Genomic DNA, 24,600 nt, shown 5'->3' on the forward strand with positions numbered 1-24,600 from the left:
ATGCGTGTTCGAGTGAAAGAATTAACTTCCTCTCACTCCAGGCCACACGGAGGTGCTCTAGACGTGAACTGTTTTTTGGTACACTCAAACAATCCACTGCATGATTTCTCTGTGTTTTTTAAGGTGAAAGTTTAAGTTGACAGTTTTGAATTCAGTTACTACCAAGTGCAAAATGGCTAAATAATACAATTTCAAGGAAGGCTTTCCATGACCTACTCATGAAAATTCACAATAATTAGTAAGTATTGCCACAGCATTTGATTTTGAGGGTATTTACTGTTACTAACCAATTAGAATGCGTAGCTAGGTAAGTGGGGCTAGCTAGCCAGCTTGTACTTGCATTAATTTACAAGCTAACTATCCAGCCAGTAAACGTTGCATGTGTGCAAGCAGCTTATTATGAGATTATCTGTAATGCAAAAAATAGCTCGCTGTGCTGTTTTGTGCTGTTGTGGATACCGATAGCTTGCTTTTCTTACTAGTGCGTTAGGACATTCAGCTAGCTAGGTAGCAACGAGCTTCTCAGTAGTTAACAGAAGCTAAAGCTAGTTGTAGACATCAAGTCAACTATCACAGCCACCAATACCTAACGCTAGCTACTTACCCAACAAAGAACGCAAGACATTATAAGAAATAGTTTGAATAAACATAGAGAACACCACTTTTTTGGGGTAAGACTAGCTACCTTATTTATCTAAACTACAAGCAGCAGCATATACTGTTAATAAGGGTATACAATACAGTATATATTAATAACAATGGTGAAGAGGTTGGCATGCATCAATTATCTTTTCCTGCCCCCCTCCCCCAAGCGTGCTTAAGAGTCCTGGGTTGAGTGTCCAGCATGGAGTCAAGGTTTTTGCTTGGCTTGCAAGAGGAGAAGGCTGAGCTGAGGGTGGAGGTGTCCCGTCTGCAGAACGAGCTGGCGGAGAGTCATGCTGAGAGGGAGGAGCTGGAGTCCAGGGCTCGAGCGCTGACCGACCGGGTGAGAGGCGGATAAATGTCTGTGTGCTTCTCCCTACAGCCTGGTAGTGTAGTAGCCTACCTTCCTACTCATCCACAGATATTCAGACTACACACCAGTGGTCGATAGATGCTACTCAAAGATTCTGCTTAGTTCTCAGAATAAGAGAGTTTGGTACACTCTTTCTAGTCAACCAATCAACATATTCATATGATGATCCTCTTAAAATCAGTCAATTCATTCATTTGAACCAGTCAACCCCTTTACCAGCACAACACTGACTGTGCTCTCCCTCTCTCCCCTGGCCAGCTGACCCAGTCGCTGGACCCGCCCCTGACCCTGTCTCTGCGCCTGGAGAGTGAGCAGCGTGAGTGGAGGAGGAAGCTGAGGGAGGGCAGGGAGAGGGAGGCCAGGCAGGCCCTGCTCATCCACAAACTACAGAACAAGGTCAGGGGGGTCAGAGTTCACAGGGGGTCAGAGTTCACAGGGTGTCGTTCTAAAGTGCGCCCGTGTCGAGGTGTCTGGGCTTTCTAAAGCGGGGGGGTTCGCCCGTGCCCTCAGGTGGTGGAGTACCGTGACCGCTGCCAGGGCCTGGAGCAGAGGGTGAAGTCTGAGGAGAAAGAGCTGCTGAAGAGAGAGGTCAGTGGATAAGTAGATATGTATGCTGCACTGTAGAATATGTCCTTGCTTGTCATGACCTTCAGCCTATATCTAATATAAGTGGAAATGGGGGAATGAGAGAAACTTGACTGTCGGGTGTGGATGTTCTGCAGAGGAGGATTAGGGATGAGCACAGTGACTCTCTGGAGAGCGCCCTCATTCGGCTGGAGGAGGAACAGCAGAGGTGGGTGGACAGCCTTGGTTCCTCAGAATAATTCCCCAAAACACTTGTGTTTTGAGAAAAGGACACAGAGGAGAAACTATACAAAGAACGACCTGTGAAAGGAGGTAAAACGAGATCCTCCTCTCTGCCTTCTCTCTGCAGGAGTGTGAGTATGGTGCAGATGAACGCCCTCCTTCGTGAGCAGCTCGGCCAATTGGGGCAGATCAACGAGGCGCTCAGGGAGGACTTGTGCAAGCTGACCACTGACTGGTCGAAAGCAGTGGAGGAGGCGGGACAGAGGCAGTCTGAGTGGCAGAAAGAGAACGAGGTAGTGAAAAAGACAAACGCCTGCTCAGCCTGCTCAGAACAAGTTCCTCCTCAATCCTATGGTTTTACCGGCAGCTCTGACTGTCGTCCCCATCCTGGGTGTGTTACTCTGTAGCGTCTGACGGGTCACATTGGTGAGGAGCAGGCTCGTCTGATGGCCCTGTGGGGGGAAGTGGTCACCCTGCGACGCCACTGTCACACTGTCAAGACTGCTACTGACAGGTAGAGGACGCCGACGGCATCTCCACCAACAGCGTTCTTGAAGCAGCCCCTGTTTGCTGTCTAGTCAGGTTTTTAACGGGTCTGTTTGCTTTAGGACAGCTTCATTGGTCGCCAGGCAACTCTCCATCTCCTATGCGGCTGTGCTGATTGTTGTTTGTCTGTGCACAGGGACCTGTGGCAGCTGAGGGCGGAGTTCACCCGTCTGTCCTCCTCTCTGCTCTCCCACTGTGGCTCAGTGGAGGTCCTGCATCCCAGCGGCCCCCTGTGCAGCACCTTCGTCATGAGGAGCCCCCGGGCGTCCCGCCTAGCTCCCCTGTTCTCCTCCACCCTGGGCCCTGCTCTCTCCTTGCAGGAGCTGGATCCCTGGCACCAGGGGCACAGGGACCCAGCGGGGGAGACGAGGGAGAGGGAGCTCTCTGAGCTGACCCTCCACCATGAGGCTGAAGTTCAGCAGCTGAAAGACAGGTCGGTCTGTCTTTCTGTCGGAAGGAGGGTTCGCTTGGGACTAATATGCTGTGTGAGGATGTCGTCTTCGGAGAATCGCGAGATTTGAGAATCTTCTTCACTTTGCCAATCCTGTCTAATGCTCTACCACTCTCTTTCCTTAGAATCTCCGAGCTGTCCACCTCCCTCCAGGCCCATGAGGAGGAGAGGGCAGAGCTGGAGGAGGAGATGCGAGTGGAGGAGAGGAAGAAAGCAGAGGAGGAGCAGGGGAGAGAGAGGGAGCGGGAGAACCTGAGGGAGGCAGAGAGAACCCTGGAGTCAGTCAGTCAAGCCACACTCAGACTGGTGAGATTTCACACCAACATTCACATGCATTGAGAAGCTGTCGAATCGATATAATGGATTCCTTTAAAAGTCGCCTTTATCCATAGCAACTAATAGGAAGATTTGAACCTGCGACCTCTTGGTCTGAGGTCTAATTCTCTACCACTGAGCCATGCCTATGACCAGGATATCTGACAGATGAGTTGCTGCTGTGGTCCAGTAAGCGGTCCTTGTATCCTGCTGCTCTCCAGGCCAGGGTTCTGAGCGCCCAGTCTGAAGGAGGCCCGGCCAGCGCTGCACGTTCTGACGGTCGCGACCTGTCCTCCCTACTGGCTATCCTTGCCCAGGCGGAGACTGCTCTGCACTGCAGACACCAACAAGCACAGGTGAGAATAGTTACTAGAATAGAGAATAGAACTCACCTGTAATTCTGTTTGGTGGTGTTAAGATTTAGAGTTGTTTATCTTTATGAATGAGAAGATCATTCCCTCAAAAATATAGCCTTGTTTGCTTTCATAGTGCCTTGGGTGATGACTGTCTGTTACCCTGACCTGACCTGTCTCCATGTTGCCACTAGGGGGCGGAGGTGATTCTGAAGAGGCTGGGGGAGGAGAGAGCTGTGCTCCAGCAGAGAGTCACACAACTAGCGTCTGACACAGAGGAGCTACACACACACAACCTGAACACAGCTCAGGAGCTCACACACACCCGGGACATGCTCGCGAGGTACAGCAGAAACCGGAGCTCATGCACACACACTCACACCGTCTCAAGAGGAAAGTTCAGGCATGTACATGCCTAGCCAGAATCCTTCTGTGTTTCACTGCTTGTGTCTGTGTGTGTGTGTGTGTGTGTGTGCGCGTCAGTGAGAGGGAGATGGTTGCGTCCCTGAAGAGCCAGGTGGAGGAAGCAGAGAGACGAGGGGAGGAGCTGAAGAAGGAGGGCGAGAGACTGAGGCGGGAGAGAGAGAGGGAGGAGGAGAGGAAGAGACAGGTGGAGAGCGAGAGACAGAAACGGTACCTGATCAGAATCAACACACTGGTTGACAAACCATGCCGTGGTTTAGCTTTTATTTCCTATATTTCAATGGAAGAAACAATCCATAAATTATATAGTTACAAATGTAGAATATCTATCTGTCATATTGTACTAAGTACTGTGTATACACTGTATATTTGTGTTGATATAGTTAGGAGCATATGTAATTATAGTGTAGTAGTTAGTCCTGTGTTACTGTCATGTCCCCTCAGTGTGGAGGCAGACCTGCGGGAGAGCGCCCAGCTTGGGGAGAGAGAGAGGAGCAGCCGCATGGAGCTGCACCGCCTCCAGGTGGCGCTGGAGAGAGAGCAGCTGGACCGGGAACGCGCAGAGGAAGAAGCCGCTGATGCCAAAGACGCTCTTGTCAAGGTAATAACACCGTGACCCTTTAACTTGCACACCTAATGCTCTAAACTCTAGGCTGTGTTCCAGCTGCCCTGGCTACTGCAGTCCAGTCTGACACACAGTAGTAGGATGCCACAGTGTAGGCAGTTCTGCTGTTTGGCTTTGTTCTTTAACCCCCCCCCCCCCTTGCTTCTGCTTGCCCCGTCATTGCTGCAGACGCAAGCTTTCATACTCTTCGTTTGTGCTTTCTCTGTGTCATTGGTTCTGCACTGTCAGAGCATCAGCGCTCATGATAAAGGTAATGAAGGCATGGCATGCTTCTTCCTGTCTATCTGTGGATCCACACTCTCCTCCCCCCTGCCGGGAGGTCTCCAGGCCTTCCCTCTCTCTGTATCTGTGGGTGGATTGGGCATGGATTTTTGTGGATAGTTTTTTTGTTGTGTATTCTTTTGTGTATTCCTTAAAGTAGTCATACTTACCTCCCCCCTACCCCATCGCAGGCCAGGGAGTCAGTGCTGGCCCTGTCCTCCAGTCAGACTCTGCTGCAGCGCGAGGTGGCCGAGGGCCGTGACGCCCTGGAGAAGATGGCCGCCATGAACGAGGGTCTGGCCAGGGACAAGAGGGAGCTGAACGCCCACGCTCTGCAGGTCTGCAGCTGCAGCACCCCCTCCACTCCGACACACCAGGGGGCGACACTGCTCTGGATGTGCTGTGATCACATTGAACAGCTGAACTGCTAAGCTCAGAGTTTAAGACTATTTTGGGCTCTGAGAGTGCCCGTGTCCTTCTCTTATGGGAACACCAGGCTCCTGTCACTGACATCCTGCTAAGCTGTGCTTCCAGAACTCTTGACTATGTCCTCTCCCCTGTCTCCAGGCTGAGCTAGAGATGGCTGAGCTCCAGAACCAGCTCCAGACTCTGGAATCAGAGGCGGGGACCCTTCGCAGAGAGCTCAAGAGCTGCTCACAGCAGACTGCTGAGTTAAGGTACGGCACTGTTACTTTGCTTCACCCTTCGCTAACCCTTCTCAGGCTAAGAACAGTTGCTTTGTCCTGAGACGGCTGGCCAATCACTGACCGTTAGTGATTTTCTGGTTGTATAAATGGTACTAACCTTGGCAGGAGCCAGAGAGAGGCAGGCCAGGATTGTCTCCAGAGGCTGAGAGAGAGAGAGAGGGAACTGGAAAGAGAGTTGGAGACCATACGAGAGGAGAAGGAGAGGAAGGGTGCCTCGCTGGTGGAGGAGAGAGATCAAGCAAGGACACAACTGAAGGAGGTGAACGACAAGAAGTCTCGTTTGTCTTAGTGTTAGTCATGTCACTCCTCATGTCTTACAATTCGCAATTTATCATTCTAGTAGTGTGATGTATTTGTGTGTGTGTGTGTGTGGCTGTCCAGCTGTCGGCACAGCACAGTGCAGTTTGTGGGGAGCTGCGTGGTGTGCAAGCTGAGCAGGCCCGAGCGACGGAGCTGCAGAAGAGGGCCGAGAGAGAGCGGGAAGAGCTTGTGAGGCTGAACCAGCATCTGGAGGAAAGGGTGTCGGCGCTGGAGAGAGAGAAGAACATTCTGGAGCAGGACATTGATGAACTCAGGTTAACAGACTCTCTTTCTCCTCTGTTCTTACTGGGGGGGATAAATACAGTGTCTAGGAGCATTCAAAGTGTACATTAAGAGAAGGTGAGACAGTTATATGGGATTTGAATAGGGATGTCCCTGCTCTGTCTCCTGTCCCCCAGGGAGCTGACGGTCTCCCAGCAGCAGCAGCTGAGCCTGGCCCAGAAGCAGGCCTCGGGGCTGGAGGTCACGAACAACCAGCTCCAGGTCCAGCTCCACACCCTCCTCCAGACCAAGGAGGTGCTGACAGGTGAGATACTCTTTCTGACAATGGATCGACGGGAAAACATTAGGATGAACTAGGAAAGATGTAGCTGCTTAATATCCCACTAATCTATTTTTTTTTTGTCTCCAGGAGAGATACAATGTCTGAAGGGAGAGCTGGAAAGAGGGTTGAACCAGAATGTGGAGGACAGGATGAAAGAAAGGGAAGAGAGAGAGAAGGGGGCCAGAGAAAGGGAGACCGGGCTGGCCGAGGTGGAGAGGCTGGAGAGACAGTTGGAGGAGATGATGGAGAAACAACGAATAACCGAGGAGGAGAGGAAGGAGGAAAGGCAAGGATGGCAGAGAGAGAGAGTGGCGCTGAGCTCAGAGCTCGGGCAGAGGGACGGAGAGGTGGTGGCGTTAAAAAACAGGATGGATGGATTGGAGAAAGAGAAAGAGGAGGTGTTAGCCTTGCTGGAGGAGAGAGCGGCAGAGATGGAGACGCTGCAGACCAAACTGACCTCTGAGCTGAGGATCACAGAATACAGGATGAGGGAGGTGAAGGAGGAGGGGGAAAGATGGAAGGAGAGAGCAGAGGAGCTGGAGAGGGAGAGAGACAGACTGCTGCAGAAGCTCAGGGATAGAGAGGAGAGGGAGACTGAACAATTGAAGACGATCAGAAGAGAGAAAGACAAGTTTGTAGACCTACTAAGACTGCGAGAAGGAGAAATCAGAGTGAAGGAAGAAGAAATAACTGAGTTGAAAGGTAGAATTCGATCAGTAGAGGAAGATAGAGATAATATAGAGTCAGAAGTGAAGACGATGGAGGCACTGAAAGGGAATCTCTCTGCCTTAGAGGAGGAGAACTCCAAACTCAGGGAGAAAGAGAGGGAGCGACGCAAAGAGGAGGAGAAGAGGAGAAGAAGCAGGGAGACGGAACAGAGAGAGCGCGAGGAGAGACTGCGAGGAGAGCTGGGACAGAGGGATAAAGAGGCCCAAGCACTCTGGGACAAGATGGAGGGGGTGGAGAGAGTGAGGCAGGAGACGTCTGCCTTGCTGGAAGAGAGAGCGGCGGAGATGGAGAGACTGCAGACCAAACTGACCTCGGAGCTGAGGATCACAGAGCACAGGATGAGGGAGGTGAAGGAGGAGGGGGAAAGATGGAAGGGGAGCGCAGAGGAGCTGGAGAGGGAGAGAGACAGACTGCTGCAGAGGCTCAGGGATAGAGAGGAGAGGGAGAGTGAGCAGTTGAAGACGATCAGAAGAGAGAAGGAGAAGATGGCTGAACAGCTGAGAAAAGAGCAGGCCACGGTACGAAACAGAGATGAGGAAGCAGCAGAGCTGAATGACCGAATACTCTCGCTGGAGGGAGAGAGGGAGAATCTGGAGGAAGAGCTGAAGAAGATGGGAATGCTGGAGAATAAGATGGCCACCGTTGAGACGGAGAACTTGTTGCTGAGGGAGAAGGAGCGAGAGAGGAGCAAGGAGGAGAGGAGCAGAGAGAGGAGGGAGACGGAAGCGAAGGAGAGAGAAGCGCGTCTGACAGCGGAGCTGAAGGAGAGGGATGGACAGCTGGAGGTCTTGACAGTCGGGGTGAGCGTCGTGGAGGAAGAGAGGGATGAGATGAAGAGAGAGGTGGAGAAACGAGAGGCGAGCCTGGAGAGACACCTGAGTGCACTGAGAGACAGGGAGGAGGAGGTGGAGAGGCTGCAGGGGAGCCTGCGCAGGGGGGAGGAGGAGACCGAGGAGAGGCTTCGGCAGGGGGAGGAGGAGGTGGGGGAGCTGAGGGCCAGGCTACAGGCTCTGGAGCTGTCGGAGAAGCAGCTGTCGGCTCTTCTGAGGGAGACGGAGGGTGCCCTGGAGAGAGAGAGGAGCGAGCACAAGGAGGCAGAGGACCAACTGGCTTCCAAGAGCAGGGAGCTAAGCAAGGCCAGGGAGGAGAGGGAGAGGGAGAAGGAGAGGGAGAGCGAGCTGAAGGAAATGAAGGAGAGTCTCGAGGACGAGGTGAAGGAGTGGCAAGACCGGGCCGAGGAACGGAGGAGGGAGATGGCGAAACTCTCCCAGCTCCTGGTGGAGAAAGACGAGGAGGTGGAGGACCTGAGAGCGAGACTGGAGGAGGGCTATGGAGAGAGGGATAGACAGAAGGAGGCGCTGAGGAGGGGTGAGGAGGAGCGGAGGAGTTTGAATGCAGAGCTGAGGAAGGAGCAGGTGGAGGGACAGAGACTGAGGACCAGACTGGAGGAGCTGCAGAGGGGACAGCAGGCCCTAGCGGAGGAGAGAGGAACTCGTATGGAGAGGCTAGGGGCACGGGTCCGGGAGCTGGAGGAAGAGCGGGATCACCTGTCTGTTGAGGTGATGAGGAAGGAGAGAGAGGCGGGAACGCTGAAAGACGAGATAAGCAGAGAGAAGAGAGAGAAGGACAAGTCCAGCGCATCGCTGAGAAGGGTGGAAGAAGAACTGAGAGGTGCGAAAGAGAGCAATGAGGTTATGGGCCTAAAACTGGAAACCATGAAAGATCAGGTACAACATGGAACTTTACAAACCAAATATTTTCATCTGTGTTTATTAATATCAATATGACGTTTTTTCACATTCTATTTGGTTTGTTCATTAAATATTCATCCATCCACCAGGGTTCAGAGGTGAGCCGACTGAGGGAGCGGTGGAGACAGGAAGTGCAGGAAAAGGAGGCGGAGAACCAGAAGATGAGGCTGGGGCTGAAGGCAGGGCTGCAGGAGATGTCCAACCTGAAGGAGCTACTGGAGGAGAGCCACCGCGAGGGGGAGAGGCTGAGGGGCCTCCTGCAGGAGAGGAGGGACGAGGTGGTGAGGAGCAGGGAGGAGAGCCTCCGGGCGGCCAGGGGGGAGGTGGAGGAGCTCCGTTCCAGGACCAGGACGGTGGAGCTGGAGCGCAGGGAGCTGGAGAGGAGGCTGAGGCTGAAAGAGGCGGAGGCGGCCGAGGCTCTCGGGGCTAAGGAGATGCTGGAGAAGTGCAGAGAGGCGAAGGAGGAGCTGAGGGCTCGGTTGGAGGAGAAAGAGGCTGAGATCGAGGAGGTTCTTGCCGAGAAAGAGCTGGTGGTCCAGAGACACAGGGTGCAGGAGGAGAAACTAAAAGCGAGGGAGGTGGAGGTTGGACTGAAAGACGAAGAGCTAAAGGAAGCGTTGGGAGAAAAGGAAAGGGTGGAAGAGGACCTGAGAGGGATGCAAGATAGAGAAATGGAGCATACCAGAACCATAGCTAGGCTGGATGTCCTGGAGGAACAGAGGATGGAGCTGAGCTCTCTGGCTGCTGAGAGAATCAAGGATGCGGAGGAGCTGAAAGAGAGGCTGCGAGAAGCGGAAGGAGAGAGGAAAGCGAGAGAGAGAGACGTGGAGAGGCTACAACAGAAGATGGAGGAGCTGGCACGGGGAGAAGAGGAGAAACTGCAGCAGAAGGAACGAGGGATGGAGATCCTCACAAAGAGGATGAAGGAGAAGGAGAGGGAGTTTGAGCAGATGAAGGAGAGGGTCCTGGAAGGACAGAAGAGGAGGGAGGACCTCCAACAAGCTGAACAGGAATCCCTGAGAAGAATGGAGCTCATGACGAACATACTCAGAGAGAAGGAGAGTGAACTGGAGAGAGTCAGAGAGAATGCCTGCAAGGGAGAAAGGGAACGGCAGCAACTACAGGAGCTGTTGGACGAGCAAAAACGAGAAATGTTTGAACTGAGGAAGAGGATAGAGTCTACGGAGAGAGGGGAGACTGATGGAGACAGGGGCCTGAGAGAAAGGGTGGACCTGAGGGGAGGCAGGACAAACGGAGGAGGCTTTAAAGGTGAGGTGTGGGAGGAAGCGGGTCACCGGCCGCCGGAGAGTGAGGGGGAGTTGGCTGTCCTGAGGGAGCGTGTGTCCTCCCTGCTCCTGGAAAGAGAGGAGACCAACCACCTGCTGAGCGAGAGGGAGACAGAGTTCTACACCCTGACCCAGAGAGCAGAGGAGCTTGGGAAGGATCGGGACCGGGTCAGAGTCGCCCTCGAGAAAACAGAGGCTGCCTTGATTGGTTATCAGGAAAAGGCTCACCAGCAGAACCAGAGCAAGTCGGCAGGGACTAGCTCACCTCAGGTTGGTACAGCTCTCACTGTTCCACTGGTTCATGGCTTCCAGTTAGGTCCACACATTTTAGCATCTGTCTACAGTGTGTTCAGTGTGGTCTGTGTGGTTTCCCCAGGGGATTAGACAGGGGGAGGGCTCTGGGTCTGACCCCGCAGTCCAGGACCGGCTGGGGGTCATGCAGAGGGCCGTGGCCCAGTTGGAGGTGGACCAGAGACAGCTACAGAAGAGGAACAACCAGCTGGAGCAGCGCACAGAGAGGCTGCGGGCCGAGAGACAGCACCTCAGAGAAGCACTGACACAGGTAGCTGTGGGACAGCTGAAGTAGGGACCAGGGGACAGACTACATCAAGGTCAAAGCATCAATTGAAATTCCTGTGTTTCAAGGTGGAGGAGGAGAGAGGGAGAGTGCACCACCAGCTGTCCCAGCTGCAGGCCGGTAGTAGCCGGAGCCCAAGAACTCAGGTCAGACATCACTTGATTTCAGATACATACCCATCAAAGCTGACGTGAAGCACAGGTCATTCATCTCTGTTGTGGGGTTCAGGAGTCCAGAGGGTTGGACCGCCCGGAGGGAGAGGAGCTGGAGCATCTGAGGACCAGAGTAAAGGAGCTGGACGACCAGGTCAGTTTGATAAACTGTGTTATCACGCTAGTATCTGGGATATGGTTCCATGAGTTCCTCTGGGGTTGTGGGAGGTTAAAATCAATGGGAAGTTTCCTTTTGTGCTGTGCCGCTTTGAAGTGGGTTCCTGTTAAACTCTTTGTGATTACATTACATTTACATTTAGTCATTTAGCAGACGCACTTATCCAGAGCGAATTACAGTAAGTACAGGGACATTCCCCCGAGGCAAGTAGGGTGAAGTACGTTGCCCAAGGACACATCTTCATTTTTCATGGCTGGGAATCGAACTGGCAACCTTCAGATTACTAGCCTGATTCCCTAACCGCTCAGCCATCTGACCCCCCTTTGTGATGAATAAGACTTTGTTTTTTGTTTGTTTTTTCCCTGTTATGAATGATTAAACAATACTCTCTGATTTACCTCCATCCTGCCCAGGTCCATCATCTGAGGCTGACACTGGCAATGGATCACCACCAGAGGGCGCAGTTTCTCCAACGCTCCTCCAGGAACAGCCAGTGGCTGGTGTCTCTGAGACAGGACCTCAGCGACTCGCTGGCAATGGTCTCAAGGCAACCAATCCCCTCTGTTCTGGAGAATGAGACTCAGCGATTGGACAGGAGTCTAAAGGAGGAAGAGCTTAGGTTATCTCTCAGTCAAAGTTGAAGAGGACTCCCAGACCAGAACCAACCGCTGTGGTACTGTAGGTCTTAGTCTTGAGGGGTACCAAACTAACTAGTGAAACTTCAAACCACTCCAAAAGATCAAGCACAACTCTGTGACCAACTATCTTGTTCTTGTTATGATCCTATTTCCATGCGTGCACTCATCTGTGTAATTTCAGATGACAATCATTATTCTTTGTACAATACCTTACTATACGTTAGCATTATTTATGTTTTAATCAGTTACTGTCTCAGGGGGAAAGAAGGTATTTTTTTCCTACATTTTTATACTGACTTATTTATTTTTCGTACTTATTTTGTTATATTTATTTTTGTTTTCAGTTCTCCTTTTCCCAACTAACTGAAACCCAACACAATTTTCTGACCGCCTTTTATTGTTCAAGTCATGATAATTTTCAGCTTCATTCAGTTGACAGTATGCCATAATTTTCTCTTTTACAAATGTTCTGTTTGACTTTTTGTGTATTTCGATGCCACTTATGAAGCCAATACGTTTCTTAGTTGTGATAAGTTGAAATGTGTGTATGTGAAGTTGAATTAACTCAATTAAGTATTTTCAAGCCGTCAATTTGATGACTGCTATTTATCAACATTTCACATTTCTTCCCAAAAATGTTAGATTCGTTTTTGCCATGCAATCACACAGAACTGCATTGACATGGCAACTCGAGTATCCTTCATATTATGGCATTACAAACAACATACAATATCGGTGTAACATACCAGTGTGTGTGTATGCAAAACAGTAAACAGTTATTTATGTCTACTGTAGTAGGAATGATAGAACCAGCCGCCTGGTGGTGCCCGATTACAGGAGAAACAGGAGAAAGTGCGTGTCCAATGCTGGTCCGTTTTTGTTGGTAGGCATACCCAATCTAGCCTTCTCGTTCATTTCTATGTGATAGAGAACAAAATAAATGTTTTCGAGTTGCAATCTAATGTAGAAACCATTTTAGCCACAATCCATAATTGATTTCTTCCTCTCAAAACACATACAATAATTTCTTATATATGTCATATATGAGGTGGAGTGGTAAACTATAAATCAGCAAAAATAATAATTTTCAGGACATTTTATGGCATACTCCGGTCTCAGTCAGACTGCGGGACCGTTCTTTGCTCATGCGAGCCGCCAACCTGACAGGGTCATCAGACGGGGGGAGGACTCTCGTCTGTAGCTCACCAGACTGCAGGCGAGACCAGGCTAGACTGTACTCACTACTGTACAGGCGAAGTTGAAGGCTAGGGCGCTCTAAATCCCACAGCTCTGGGGCGAAACGGGAAATTATTTACTGATGGATATATTAGCTCGACATAACTGTTTGTTGGAACCCAAACAATATATTTTAGGAAATCGGTTTATTTTCTTCTTTTAAAAGGCCTTTTTTGGTCAGAGTCAAATTGTTAGCTAGCTACTAGCCTAGGTTTTGCTTAGCTTGCGTACCTGAGTGCGATACAACCTTGCACTACTAGAAGAGATTTCCATTGCGGGAGAACTGAAGAGCCATATTCTCAGGATATACGAAATATTTTATCCGGAATTTCTTTTTATCGTGTAAATATTTTTGCATTCACCGTGGTTCGTTAATGCTGTATTTGCCCGCTAGCCGGTTTACAGTAGAAGCTGTTCGCTGCTGCGACTCAATGTAGCCACCTTGCTAATGGACTAGCCAACTATCAAATGTCAGAAATTTGTATGACACTGGTTGGCCGTATGCATTTGACATGAGACAATCGAGGTTTCGCATGTTAACAATTTTTAAGTGATTTGATTTGAAATCATAGATAACCAATTTGAACAAGGTGATGTGCTAAAACAACTAAATTAACCAGAAAGAGCACACAATCCTTCGTTATAACGTGGTTTAACATTTTTCCAAGACTATTTTCTGAGCAATCAACGCACATCATTGAACAAGCAATCACGGACAGTGTGTTAGAATGAGGCTGAACTGTCCTTAGAATCGGAAGTCTCTTTTTGGACATCATTGATCATGTCGGTCTGGGCGGATGAGCTTGTCTAGCCCAAAACGAAAAGGGGGCGAAAAAGACTAAATCTTTTGGAGAAAGCGCCCGATCCAATCCACCTAAAGCATCTCGCAGATATGGCAGTCTTGGGCCGAGTTTCGGCATTGTGGCTCTATGCCATCCTTCTCCTCAGCCCAGTTGCTGGTAAGTCATAGCTTCGCGTTCCCCACCTTTCATAATATTCATTTGTCACTGATTTGAATTGACTTATAATGACATATTCAGTGGGTACAGATACACATGGCAGCTACATGGAAGTTTCACCTTGAGGTTATGCAAGGTTTCTGCTGTGTATCCGTGTCTTCCCAGGAATCTCACACAGTCGGCTAGCTCCTGTTTAGCCTTGACGGGTTAAAGATAAGAGGTGTTCTTATGGGATAATATGGACAGGAGAAAGAGGGATGGATAGATAGATAGAGAGAGATGTTCTTCTCACTCAGCCGACAGTAAATAGACATTCAAGACTGTAGATTTTTTAACCGATCAACTGTTCAACTGATCGTACTCAGTTCGTACTCCAGCCACAAGCCAGCATTGCCACCCAGTGGATTCTCATTTTATATGAATTCTAAACCACCAGAACATTCCCTGGTTCATCTTGGGTTGGGTGGCAGACTGTCTCAAGATGAGTGTCTCTCTCTGTCTCCCTCTCTCCCTCTCTCTACCCTCTGTGTCTCCTGAGAGGAATGTGTCTGCAGGTTTGTGGTTGGAGATGAGAGTTGATCCTTCAGACTGCAGTGGTGACACAGACTGTGATGGGAGAGAGAGAGGGTGCATTTGCGTGTGTGTGCGTGCGTGTTACTGGAGGCAAGAGAAAAGCATAGCTGTGCCAGGGTTTTACTGGTAATTGAGTGTCTCTGGAAATACATTTAGTTTGGGCTCATATTGACCCTCTGCTATGCCAGTGTACACCACCCCCTCTTTGGCATCGTGCAAACCACACACGCCTATTATTCACATAAACACACACACACAGCTGACATCAAGGTTCATTGTCAGGCAGCCCGTCATGTTTTATAAGATGGCTGTCCTTGTAGAAATCAGCATCTAAGATTTGAAAGTGACTTGCACCTTTTTATGCACGAGTTTTCTTTTAATAATTCATCTGAATCAATGGGGCATTGTTATTACTGGAAGCAGGCAGGAACAGTAGTTTCGTAACAGAAGTACCCGTCAGCTTCTAATCTGTCTCTGCTCCCAAAGCAGGAGTGCCTTACATGGAGAGTTCACAGTCTTCTCTTCCCCCCCCAGCCTGGTATCAAACCTTAGACCTCCAACTCCCCAAGATGCCAAGGGAGCCAGTGCATGTCCTCAGGCCTCAACTGGAAGTCTACACTCATATATCGGTCCTCGAACCACCCCTATTACAAAGGACAGTCCAAACACATGGGCATAGACACTCCACAGACTGAAGGGTTTGGAACGGTTGGTGCACATCTCAGGCAGAAGCCACCCGTGTTCCTGTTCCCCCGATGCCCTGATATAGGCTATGCTTTGTAGGCTGTTTCCTCGTGTCTCCTGGATCGTCTGGTAGCCTCACTACACAGACGTCACTGTCTGCTGCCCTTTATCGTGCTCTTTACAGAGGAGATGGGGTTTTCCACAGGCAGGGAAACAGATGCACCACATAAAGCCAGCCACATCATACAGCGTCTTATCTGAGGAACCCATCTGAGTGACAACCAAGCAGATGCCCTATCCCTGTGCTCTGTTGTTGAAACCACCTGCGGTTGTCATGGATGTGGGGATGGGGGGGGGGGGGGTGACGGTTAACTTTGCGAAGCAGCTGGAATCGCGAGATCACAACCAATGCAAAAAGTCGGGCACATAGACGCTGCAACGTGATTACCTGGGGAACACACATGGGGGGGGGGGTTTGAAATAAAACATTTGAGAAGTTTTCAAACCCAAACTATGATAATTGGACTTATTATGCCTCTTTGGGATCTCAATGGTGCTCACTGTGTCAATTGCTTGAATTAATGAGGGAGCGTAATAAGTCACTTGAATTTTCATGAGTTTCGATTCAAATTCCGACTGAATATTCTGCTGTGGTGATTTTCTGAACATTGGCATAAACGCTGAAGCTGTCAAACAGAAAGGGCTCGGTGCACAGCAGAATTATTCATGGCTCTTTAGCAGCATGCTCCCCTCTCTCTTTTTCCCGTTCTTTCCCTCTCTTTCCTGATCTTTCTTTTTTTTCTCTGTCTGGCTTTCTCTTTCACTTTATATGGGCTGTCCACAGTAGTAACTGGTGGGACTTTAACTTGAATAATGTGTACACTGTAATGAATAATAATAAAGGCGTTTCACATGCTAGACTGTGAAGTGTGTGATGATAGGCGTGGAGTGGTGTGGTGTGTTGTGGAGTGTGTTCCTTTGGTCTCAGGGTGAGGTTGTCTTTGAGCTTGGGCGGCTGGGAGGAATGTTAACAGTGGTTGTGGGGGTTGGCAGGAAGTTGGAACCAAAGAGGTTTAAGTTGGAACAGTAAGTGACTTACTGAGAGTTCTCCCTGACTGTCCTTCCCTGCTCACTCCTCTCCTCCCACCCCCCTCCCTCCCTCTCTCTCTCCCGTCCGCCCCGCTTCCCTGCTCCATCTCCGAGACGTTCCTGTCTTCCTGTGTTCTGATCTCTCCAGATAACCGCTCCTCCATCCCTGCCCAAAGCACATTCTACTTTCCTGTCTTTGTGTGTGGGTGTGTTTTGAGCACAAGAGGGATGTGTTGACATGGTGTGTGTGTGTGTGTGTGTTTTGAGCTGGCGGAGGTGTGTTTTGTCAGGGCTGTGAAGGCTGAGCGGAGCGCTGTACTGGGTTGCGTGTGATGGGGGCTGCCCGTGTTTGACATTGCGTGTTTGTCTGCAGTGAGTGAGCCCCAACTCTGGGCCACACGCTGGGAGCAGGACACTGCTCTGAACAATAACAGTCATACGCCCTCACACACACTCACATATAGACGTACACACACACACACACACTCTTATACAGAGACACACTCACTCATATACACACACACATACTCTCACATAGAGACACATGTACAACAGAGTTTGTAACATGTAAGATGTTGCCGTTCCCCGAGTCCCACAGGCATAGTTCAACTACACATGACAGTCGGTAAGTTGGTGTGTGTGTGTGTGTTTGTACACTGCAATTCGGCTGCAGCAGGATTTAGACTAAACAATGTGTCTCTGCCTGGCTCCATGGGGCTGGCGGGAGGGTGGGGGGGGGCGGTGGGAGGGAGGGCAGGGAGGAGGGAGGATTGTGTCTCAGAGAGGGGGAGGGGAGAGACATTCCCTTGTGGTGACGCCTCCTCCCTGCTCCCTCCTGACTATTTCTGCTGGCACTGAACAGATTGAATCTGTGTGTGTGTGTTTGTGTTTTGGTGTGTCCCCTTCCATGCTCCTCCAGCTAGGGATAGACTGACCCCCTCTCCAACCCTCTCCCTCCCTCAAACACATTTCGCACACTAATTGAAAAATTATTTCACTGGTGGAATGCTCTTTGGCCCCTTCCTGTACTCTGCTGATAATAAGGATCGTCCACACTGATTCCCCCCCCCCTCTCTCTCTCTCTCTCTCTCTCTCTCTCTCTCTCTCTCTCTCTCTCTCTCTCTCTCTCTCTCTCTCTCTCTCTCTCTCTCTCTCTCATTCTCTCATTCCCTTCTCTGTCTTTATCTCTCTCTCATTCCCTTCTCTCTCTCATTCCCTTCTCTCTCTCTTTCTCTCATTCCCTTCTCTCTCTCCCCCCCCCTCCATATTTTTCTCCTATCCCCCACCTTCTCCCCTGCCCTTTAATGTGCTGTCCACGAAAAGCAGAGCACACTGGAGTCTTGAACTCCCAGTAGACATTCATGTTATTCGAGTGTACGGTAAATAGCTCCAGGCTGCCTGCCTCCTGTGTGGCCTATTTCTCTTAGGTACCTCAACATCACAGACACAGGTCACAGTTTTCATGCATACGTACCTGCTTATTTTGGTAAGGGTCAACTGAAGGGTCCTACACACACTACTGCTACACACACAGCGGACAGTAGTCCCCTGTCCTGTACTGCCCTGCTCTCCTCCCATCTGTTTCAGCCTTATACAGTTAGGTCCATAAATATTTGGACATTGACACAATTTTCATCATTTTGGCTCTGTATACCACCACAATGGATTTGAAATGAAACAATCAAGATGTGCTTTAAGTGCAGACTTTCAGCTTTAATTTCAGGGTATTTACATCCAAATCAGGTGAACGGTGTAGGAATTACAATACATTTTATATGTGGCCCCCCCCCTTTTTAAGGGACCAAAAGTAATTGGACAATTGGCTTCTCAGCTGTTCCATGGCCAGGTGTATGTTATTCCCTCATGGGAGTTCGTTATTTCATTGACAAGGAGCAGATAAAAGGTCTAGAGTTCATTTCAAGTATGGTATTTGTGTTTGGAATCTGTTGCTGTCAACTCTCAATATGAAGTCCAAAGAGCTGTCACCATCAGTGAAGCAAGCCATCGTTAGGCTGAAAAATCAAAACAAACCTATCAGAGAGATAGCAAAAACATTAGGTGTGGCCAAATCAACTGTTTGGTACATTCTTAAAAAGAAAGAACGCACTGGTGAGCTCAGCAACACCAAAAGACCCGGAAGACCACGGAAAACAACTGTGGTGGATGACAGAAGAATTCTTTCCCTGGTGAAGAAAAACCCCTTCACAACAGTTGGCCAGATCAAGAACACTCTCCAGGAGGTAGGGGTATCTGTGTCAAACTAAAAAATTAAGAGAAGACTTCACCAGAGTAAATACAGAGGGTTCACCACAAGATGTAAACCATTGGTGAGTCTCAAAAACAGGAAGACCAGATTAGAGTTTGCCAAAAAACATCTAAAAGACCCTGTACAGTTCTGGAACAACATCCTATGGACAGATGAGACCAAGATCAACTTGTACCTGAATGATGGGAAGAGAAGAGTATGGAGAAGGGAAAGAACTGCTCATGATCCAAAGCATGCCACCTCATCAGTGAAGCATGGTGGAGGTAGTGTTATGGCGTGGGCATGTATGGCTGCCAATGGAACTGGTTCCCTTGTATTTATCGATGATGTGACTGCTGACAAAAGCAGTAGGATGAATTCTGAAGTGTTTCGGGCAATATTATCTGCTCAGATTCAGCCAAATGCTTCAGAACTCATAGGACGGCGCTTCACAGTGCAGATGGACAATGACCCGAAGCATACTGCGAAAGCAACCAAAGAGTTTTTTAAGGCAAAGAAGTGGAATGTTCTGCAATGGCCAAGTCAATCACCTGACCTAAATCCAATTGAGCATGCATTTCACTTGCTAAAGACAAAACTGAAGGGAAAATGCCCCAAGAACAAGCAGGAACTGAAGACAGTTGCAGTAGAGGCCTGGCAGAGCATCACCAGGGACGAAATCCAGCATCTGGTGATGTCTATGGGTTCCAGACTTCAGGCTGTCATTGACTGCAAAGGATTTGCAACCAAGTATTAAAAGTGACAATTAGATTTATGATTATGTTAGTTTGTCCAATTATTTTTGGTCCCTTAAAAAGGGGGGGGCCACATATAAAATGTGTTGTAATTCCTACACCGTTCACCTGATTTGGATGTAAATACCCTGAAATTAAAGCTGAAAGTCTGCACTTAAAGCACATTTTGATTGTTTCATTTCAAATCCATTGTGGTGGTATACAGAGCCAAAATGATGAAAATTGTGTCAATGTCCAAATACTTATGGACCTAACTGTAGCTAGCTTAGTAGACAGACAGACAAACAGACAGACATATAGACAGACAGAGGCAGGCAGGCACACTGACAGACACACAGGCAGACAGACAGATATATAGACAGAGAGTCAGGCAGGCAGGCACACTGACAGACAGGCAGAAAGACAGATATATACACAGACAGAGGCAGGCAAGCAGGCACATTGACAGACACACAGGCAGATAGACAGACACAGTGGTGGTCGGAAAGCTTAGCTCCTGGCAGAGGACACCGGAGGCCAGTTCCCACATGCTGGGACACACATACACACACACACACACACACTACCAGGCTGTGTTTGGGTGGCTGGCCAAGGTCTGGCGTATTGAACCTCACAACAAAAACAACCTGGACTGATGGCATTAGGGGCTGCTGGTAGGAAGGAGAGACACTGTCTGACTGCAAATGCACACACACACACAAGCCTACACACAAACACATTTCCAAGCATGTTCTTTCAACAGGGCCAACTCCTCATCGCTCACGATTACACAGCTTGGTTACAGCATTTGTTACTGTGAAGTGTAGGAGAACGAACAGGCTAGTCATCCTTCCTAGACTGAGGTACACCCCTCACACACACACACACTCAGGAAACACCTGGAATGCTGAGATGAAGGCTGAGTGTTTGTTGAGGTGCCCCGTCGTGTTCAGAAGTCATGGAGAACTGGAGAGCCCTCCAGCAGAGTCCTCCAACACAGAGCTCTGCTCAGGAGCCAGGCCGTCGCTTAGAGACGTGCCCGCCAACCACGGAGATACACACATACACACAAACAAACAGGACTCGCAACTAACTTTTTTCCTCACTGTCCCAGTACTTGACCTGTCCAAAAATGTAAATTATTGTGTTTTTGCATTTTGACATTCTGACACCTTTCACTGTGAAAAAAAGATTAGAAAGGTTTAACAAATATTTTTGCAAAAGTTTCAAAATGTTGAAAAAAAGTTAAAAAAAAAGTAAGTTCCCCCTGTGTAAAAGAGTTGTATATATGAAACTTGTTATACATAATGATCACAGTAACATACATCACCAGCATCACTGTATTGCTTTACAAATGGCCATGTATGCATTTTATATTGTTATGGTCTATCGTCCCAAAGTCTGTGTTGAACTGTCTTAGACATCTTTTTCATCGTCCCCAGGACAACGGGACGCCATTAATTTTGAGCCCTGCACCTAACACACACATACACAGACACACACACACTGCTCTCAGCAGATCCCCATAGTGACAGAGGGGTTGGGTCAGGCTGAGGAGGGAGAGAAAGGGGGAAACAGAAAGAGAGCCAGTGGGAGGTGGAAGAGCCTGTTGACATGCATGTCTTTAATACCCTCTGCTGGTGTTGGCCTGGGACTCTGGGAGCTGCTTGTTACTGCACGTTCACCATAGTCAAACTGCCTGGCGCAGGACCACGCACCCCTGACCCCTGACCCAGAGTTGGGATAATCCTCTCTTCCTCCTCAGAGCCCTAAGGTAAACAAGTCTGGGAGCGGCTAATCTGGCCTGGTAGCTGGTTATGGCACAGAGGATGAGTAGGAGCGTCTGATGGCCTGGAGGTGGAGGGCAGGTCTGAGAGCGGCTAGTACGGTCTGAAAGCTGGAGGTCCTTATGCAGCCAACTGGCTTATTACAAAAAGAGTTCTGCGATGGACTAATCTGGTCTGGCAGTGGAGGCGAGAGAATCAGCGGGGGGTGCTCCGAGTTAATACAGTCAACACTACTGTCAGCACTAGCCCTCTCCTGCAGCAGCCCAGCGAGCCCCTCCCAGCTCCCTTCAATCCCGCAGCCTGCAGTGTTGACACGTACTTTGACTGGTTGCGGTCCCTCATCCAAACCCCCCAACCCGCCCCCCCTCCCCATCTCCAGCTGCTCAGTGTGCCACAGCCCCAGCGCTCTGTCTGCACCTGGCCCCTCTGGACACAGTGGGGACTGATGTTCCAGCAGGCGTCTAATCTGCATACAGCAGGCGTCCGATACCTCCCTCCCTCCATCTCTCAGCCCTCCTGCCGCACTGTATGGTCAGTCTTGTCGGTACAGTATAATAGAGGCTGGCCTCATCTGAATACAGCCGGCCATCGCTCTCTCTCCTCTCCTCCGCTCCCTCCTCCCTCACCCCCCCCCCCCCACTTCATTCTCCCATCCCTGCTCCTTCACTCTCCTTCCCCCCCCCCCGCCCCCCATCTTGAGGGGTGGTCTCTGGTGTTGCGTATTGTGTACTCCGTCTCCCTCCCAGCTGGCCTTGTGCTCCTCACATCTCTGATCCCTGCCCGGTGTGGAGGCCACTCTGCCCCTTTCATGTAGCTCCACGCCCTGTCAGGAGGGAGAGAGGCTCTACCTTTCATAACGAGACCTCCTGAATGTTCCGGAAAGAATGAAAACATGCTAATGTGAACGTCCCATGAATAACGGCGGCGTATTAGCCAAAGACAGCTGTTTAATTGTGTGTGTTTAAGCGGGAACACAGTGAACTGGAGCTGGAGAACTTGCACTAGCACACGCTACATTACGCTAATGGACCGAGGCTGTCAAAGGCATGTGGACTGACGGAACCGAAGTCTTTAAAAGGGCAGGGGTACCTGGCTGGGCTTGAGGCCAAGTAATCATAGCTGGTTCTGAGGGTGTAGTAGACCATGTCTCTAGTCTCTGGTATGGGGTTTGTGTGTGTGTGTGTGAACCTCTGTGTACACAGCTTGTCTCCTGCCTGGCTGGTGAGATCAGCCAGAGCTGCTTGGCTGGCCTCCTAAAGAAAGAAAAGGATGGATGGATGGGTGAAAGAAGAGAGTGGAAGTCAGCCGCTGTGTTCAGTCGGACCAAGGAGCTGTGACTAAGGTCAGATCAGTCGAGAAGGACGCGTCTATCCATCCCTCCAGCCCAGCCCCCTGCTGCCATGACATTTGCTGAAGCCGTGTGTGTGTATGTGTGTGTTTTTTTTGTGTGTCCGCTCAGTGTTTCAGTCACCGGTGGCGAGATGGAGACTAGACAGCGAGGACATGTCGTCACTCTTTGAGCCGGGATTCGATGTCACGCTGCGTGCGTGTGTGTGCGTGCGTGCGTGTCCAGCAGACTTGAACAGGGCTCTACACTGTCACCCTGTACTGAGCTTTAAATAACAACTCGCTTACACCGCCAACATGGAAAGACGAGCACAATACCAGACACACACACACAGACACACACACACACACAAGCTGGCAGGCAAGCAGGCAGGCGAATCACTCTTATGTTGTCCCCTTCTTTCTCCCCCCCCCCCCTTTTTTTTTTCTTCCCTCGCTCCCAAATGGCGGCAGTGTTGCTGAGGGGAGTCTCCGCACACTCATTAGTGCATTACTGGAGCCTGGCACGCTGCCAGTCTCTCTGTCACACAGGACTCCTTGGGAACCTGGGGAGGGGGGGGAGGGAGGGAGGGAGCCTTTCGGAGGAGGAGGAGAGGGAAGGAGGTGGCCAAGGGAGGGAGGAGAGAAGAGGAGAAAAATAACCTTTTTCCCTTTTGTAGAGCTGTGGGTGAATGCTGTTGGTTTAATCCCCCTCAGAGAGAGCCACTGTAAGACCCTATTGTCACACTGGGGAGACAGAGAGAGCAGATTACTTTTGCTTCAAGCTTTTTACGGATTATTCCCCCCCCCCCCCCCTCTTTTTTTTTGTTTGAAATATGAATCTATCGGACAAAGCTTGACGTTGGCTGCATTGAGAGGCTGACAAACCTGATCAGACGTATCTTACACAGCTTCTCTGTGTGTGTGTGTGTGTGTGTGTGTGTGTATGTGTGTGTGTGTGTGTGTGTGTGTGTGTGTGTGTGTGTGTGTGTGTGTGTGTGTGTGTGTGACTGTTTTGCTGAGTGTTGCTGGGGCTAAAGAAAAGACATTATGGTAATCCGGATTCTGGGTTTTTATTCCAGGCCAGCTCCCTCGCCTTCCTTCTTTTTCTCTCTTTCTCTGATCTGAGACAACAGCCACAGGGCTGGCCGGGAGCTGGCTCACAGCCTCTATCTTATCCCACATCTAGAAGAGAGAGATAGGAAGAGAGAGGCAAGAGGAAGGCGTGCTCAGACATGTCTTGCTTGGCTCAGAAGTGTCAGCTCTGAGGTGAAAGAACTAGCTACCAAACTCTGGAGGACTGAAGAGGAGCGCAGTGAAAGGAGAAGAGAAGGGAGAGGAGGGGATAGAAAAGGGGAGAGGAGAGGTGAAGAGTGGAGAGGTGAGGAGCGGAGGTGGAGAGGTGAGGTGAGGTGAGGAGGAGGTGGAGAGGAGAGGTGAGGAGAGGAGGAGGTGGAGAGGAGAGGTGAGGAGAGGATGAGGTGGAGAGGTCAGGAGGAGGTGGAGAGGAGAGGTGAAGAGTGGAGTGGAGAGGAGGAGGTAGAGAGGAGAGGAGAGTTGAAGAGTGGTGAGGTGAAGAGTGCAGAGGATAGGTGAGGAGGTGGAGAGGAGAGGTGAAGAGTGGACAAGTGAGGTGAGGAGGAGGTGGAGAGGAGGAGGTGAAGAGTGGACAAGTGAGGTGAGGAGGAGGTGGAGATTGGAGAGTTGAGGTGAGGTGAAGAGTGCAGAGGATAGGTGAGGAGGAGGTGGAGAGGAGAGGTGAGGTGAAGAGTGGAGAGGAGAGGTGAGGTGAGGTGAAGAGTGCAGAGGATAGGTGAGGAGGAGGTGGAGAGGATAGGTGAGGAGGAGGTGGAGAGGATAAGTGAGAAGGAGGTGGAGAGGAGAGGTGAGGAGGAGGTGGAGAGGAGAGGTGAGAAGGAGGTGGAGAGGATAAGTGAGGAGGAGGTGGAGAGGATAAGTGAGAAGGATGTGGAGAGGAGAGGTGAGGAGGAGGTGGAGAGGAGAGGTGAGAAGGAGGTGGAGAGGATAGGTGAGGAGGAGGTGGAGAGGATAAGTGAGAAGGAGGTGGAGAGGAGAGGTGAGGAGGAGGTGGAGAGGAGAGGTGAGAAGGAGGTGGAGAGGATAAGTGAGGAGGAGGTGGAGAGGATAGGTGAGGAGGAGGTGGAGAGGAGAGGTGAGGAGGAGGTGGAGAGGATAGGTGAGGAGGAGGTGGAGAGCTGAAGAGTGGAGAGGTAAGGAGGAGGTGAAGAGTGGAGAGGAAAGGTGAGATGGGGACTATTAATAACCCT

General features: G+C 50.2%; 2 protein-coding genes across 2 annotated transcripts in view; both read left to right on the forward strand.

Moving 5' to 3' along the window:
* The first annotated feature begins 107 nt into the window (after window positions 1-107).
* Window positions 108-12,659, forward strand: si:dkey-230p4.1 (rootletin). Its single transcript, XM_062456769.1, has 24 exons — window positions 108-238; window positions 813-985; window positions 1,274-1,411; window positions 1,526-1,603; window positions 1,738-1,808; window positions 1,950-2,115; window positions 2,230-2,336; window positions 2,505-2,801; window positions 2,945-3,125; window positions 3,356-3,490; window positions 3,682-3,830; window positions 3,971-4,120; window positions 4,355-4,511; window positions 4,988-5,134; window positions 5,364-5,473; window positions 5,609-5,762; window positions 5,885-6,078; window positions 6,223-6,350; window positions 6,456-8,824; window positions 8,938-10,404; window positions 10,511-10,696; window positions 10,780-10,857; window positions 10,940-11,017; window positions 11,455-12,659. The coding sequence occupies exons 2-24, from the start codon at window positions 845-847 to the stop codon at window positions 11,680-11,682; spliced, it is 6,909 nt and encodes a 2,302-aa protein (XP_062312753.1). The 5' UTR covers window positions 108-238; window positions 813-844; the 3' UTR covers window positions 11,683-12,659.
* Window positions 12,660-12,900: 241 nt separating this feature from the next.
* bmpr2b (bone morphogenetic protein receptor, type II b (serine/threonine kinase)) overlaps window positions 12,901-24,600 on the forward strand; it is a 45,726-nt gene continuing 34,026 nt past the window's right edge. Inside the window, exon 1 of the mRNA XM_062456770.1 lies at window positions 12,901-13,874. Within this exon, the coding sequence (XP_062312754.1) occupies window positions 13,808-13,874 (67 nt within the window). The 5' untranslated portion in view covers window positions 12,901-13,807. The remainder of the gene's footprint in view (window positions 13,875-24,600) is intronic.

Source organism: Osmerus eperlanus, chromosome 3 (genome assembly GCF_963692335.1).
Source record: "Osmerus eperlanus chromosome 3, fOsmEpe2.1, whole genome shotgun sequence".
Taxonomy (NCBI): domain Eukaryota; kingdom Metazoa; phylum Chordata; class Actinopteri; order Osmeriformes; family Osmeridae; genus Osmerus; species Osmerus eperlanus.

Coding starts and splice junctions, on each gene's coding strand:
- si:dkey-230p4.1 (XM_062456769.1), top strand. CDS start 845: ATGGAGTCAAGGTTTTTGCTTGGCTTGCAAGAGGAGAAGGCTGAGCTG. Junction 2,337..2,504: donor GTCAAGACTGCTACTGACAG/GTAGAGGACGCC, acceptor GTCTGTGCACAG/GGACCTGTGGCAGCTGAGGG. Junction 10,405..10,510: donor CAGGGACTAGCTCACCTCAG/GTTGGTACAGCT, acceptor TGGTTTCCCCAG/GGGATTAGACAGGGGGAGGG.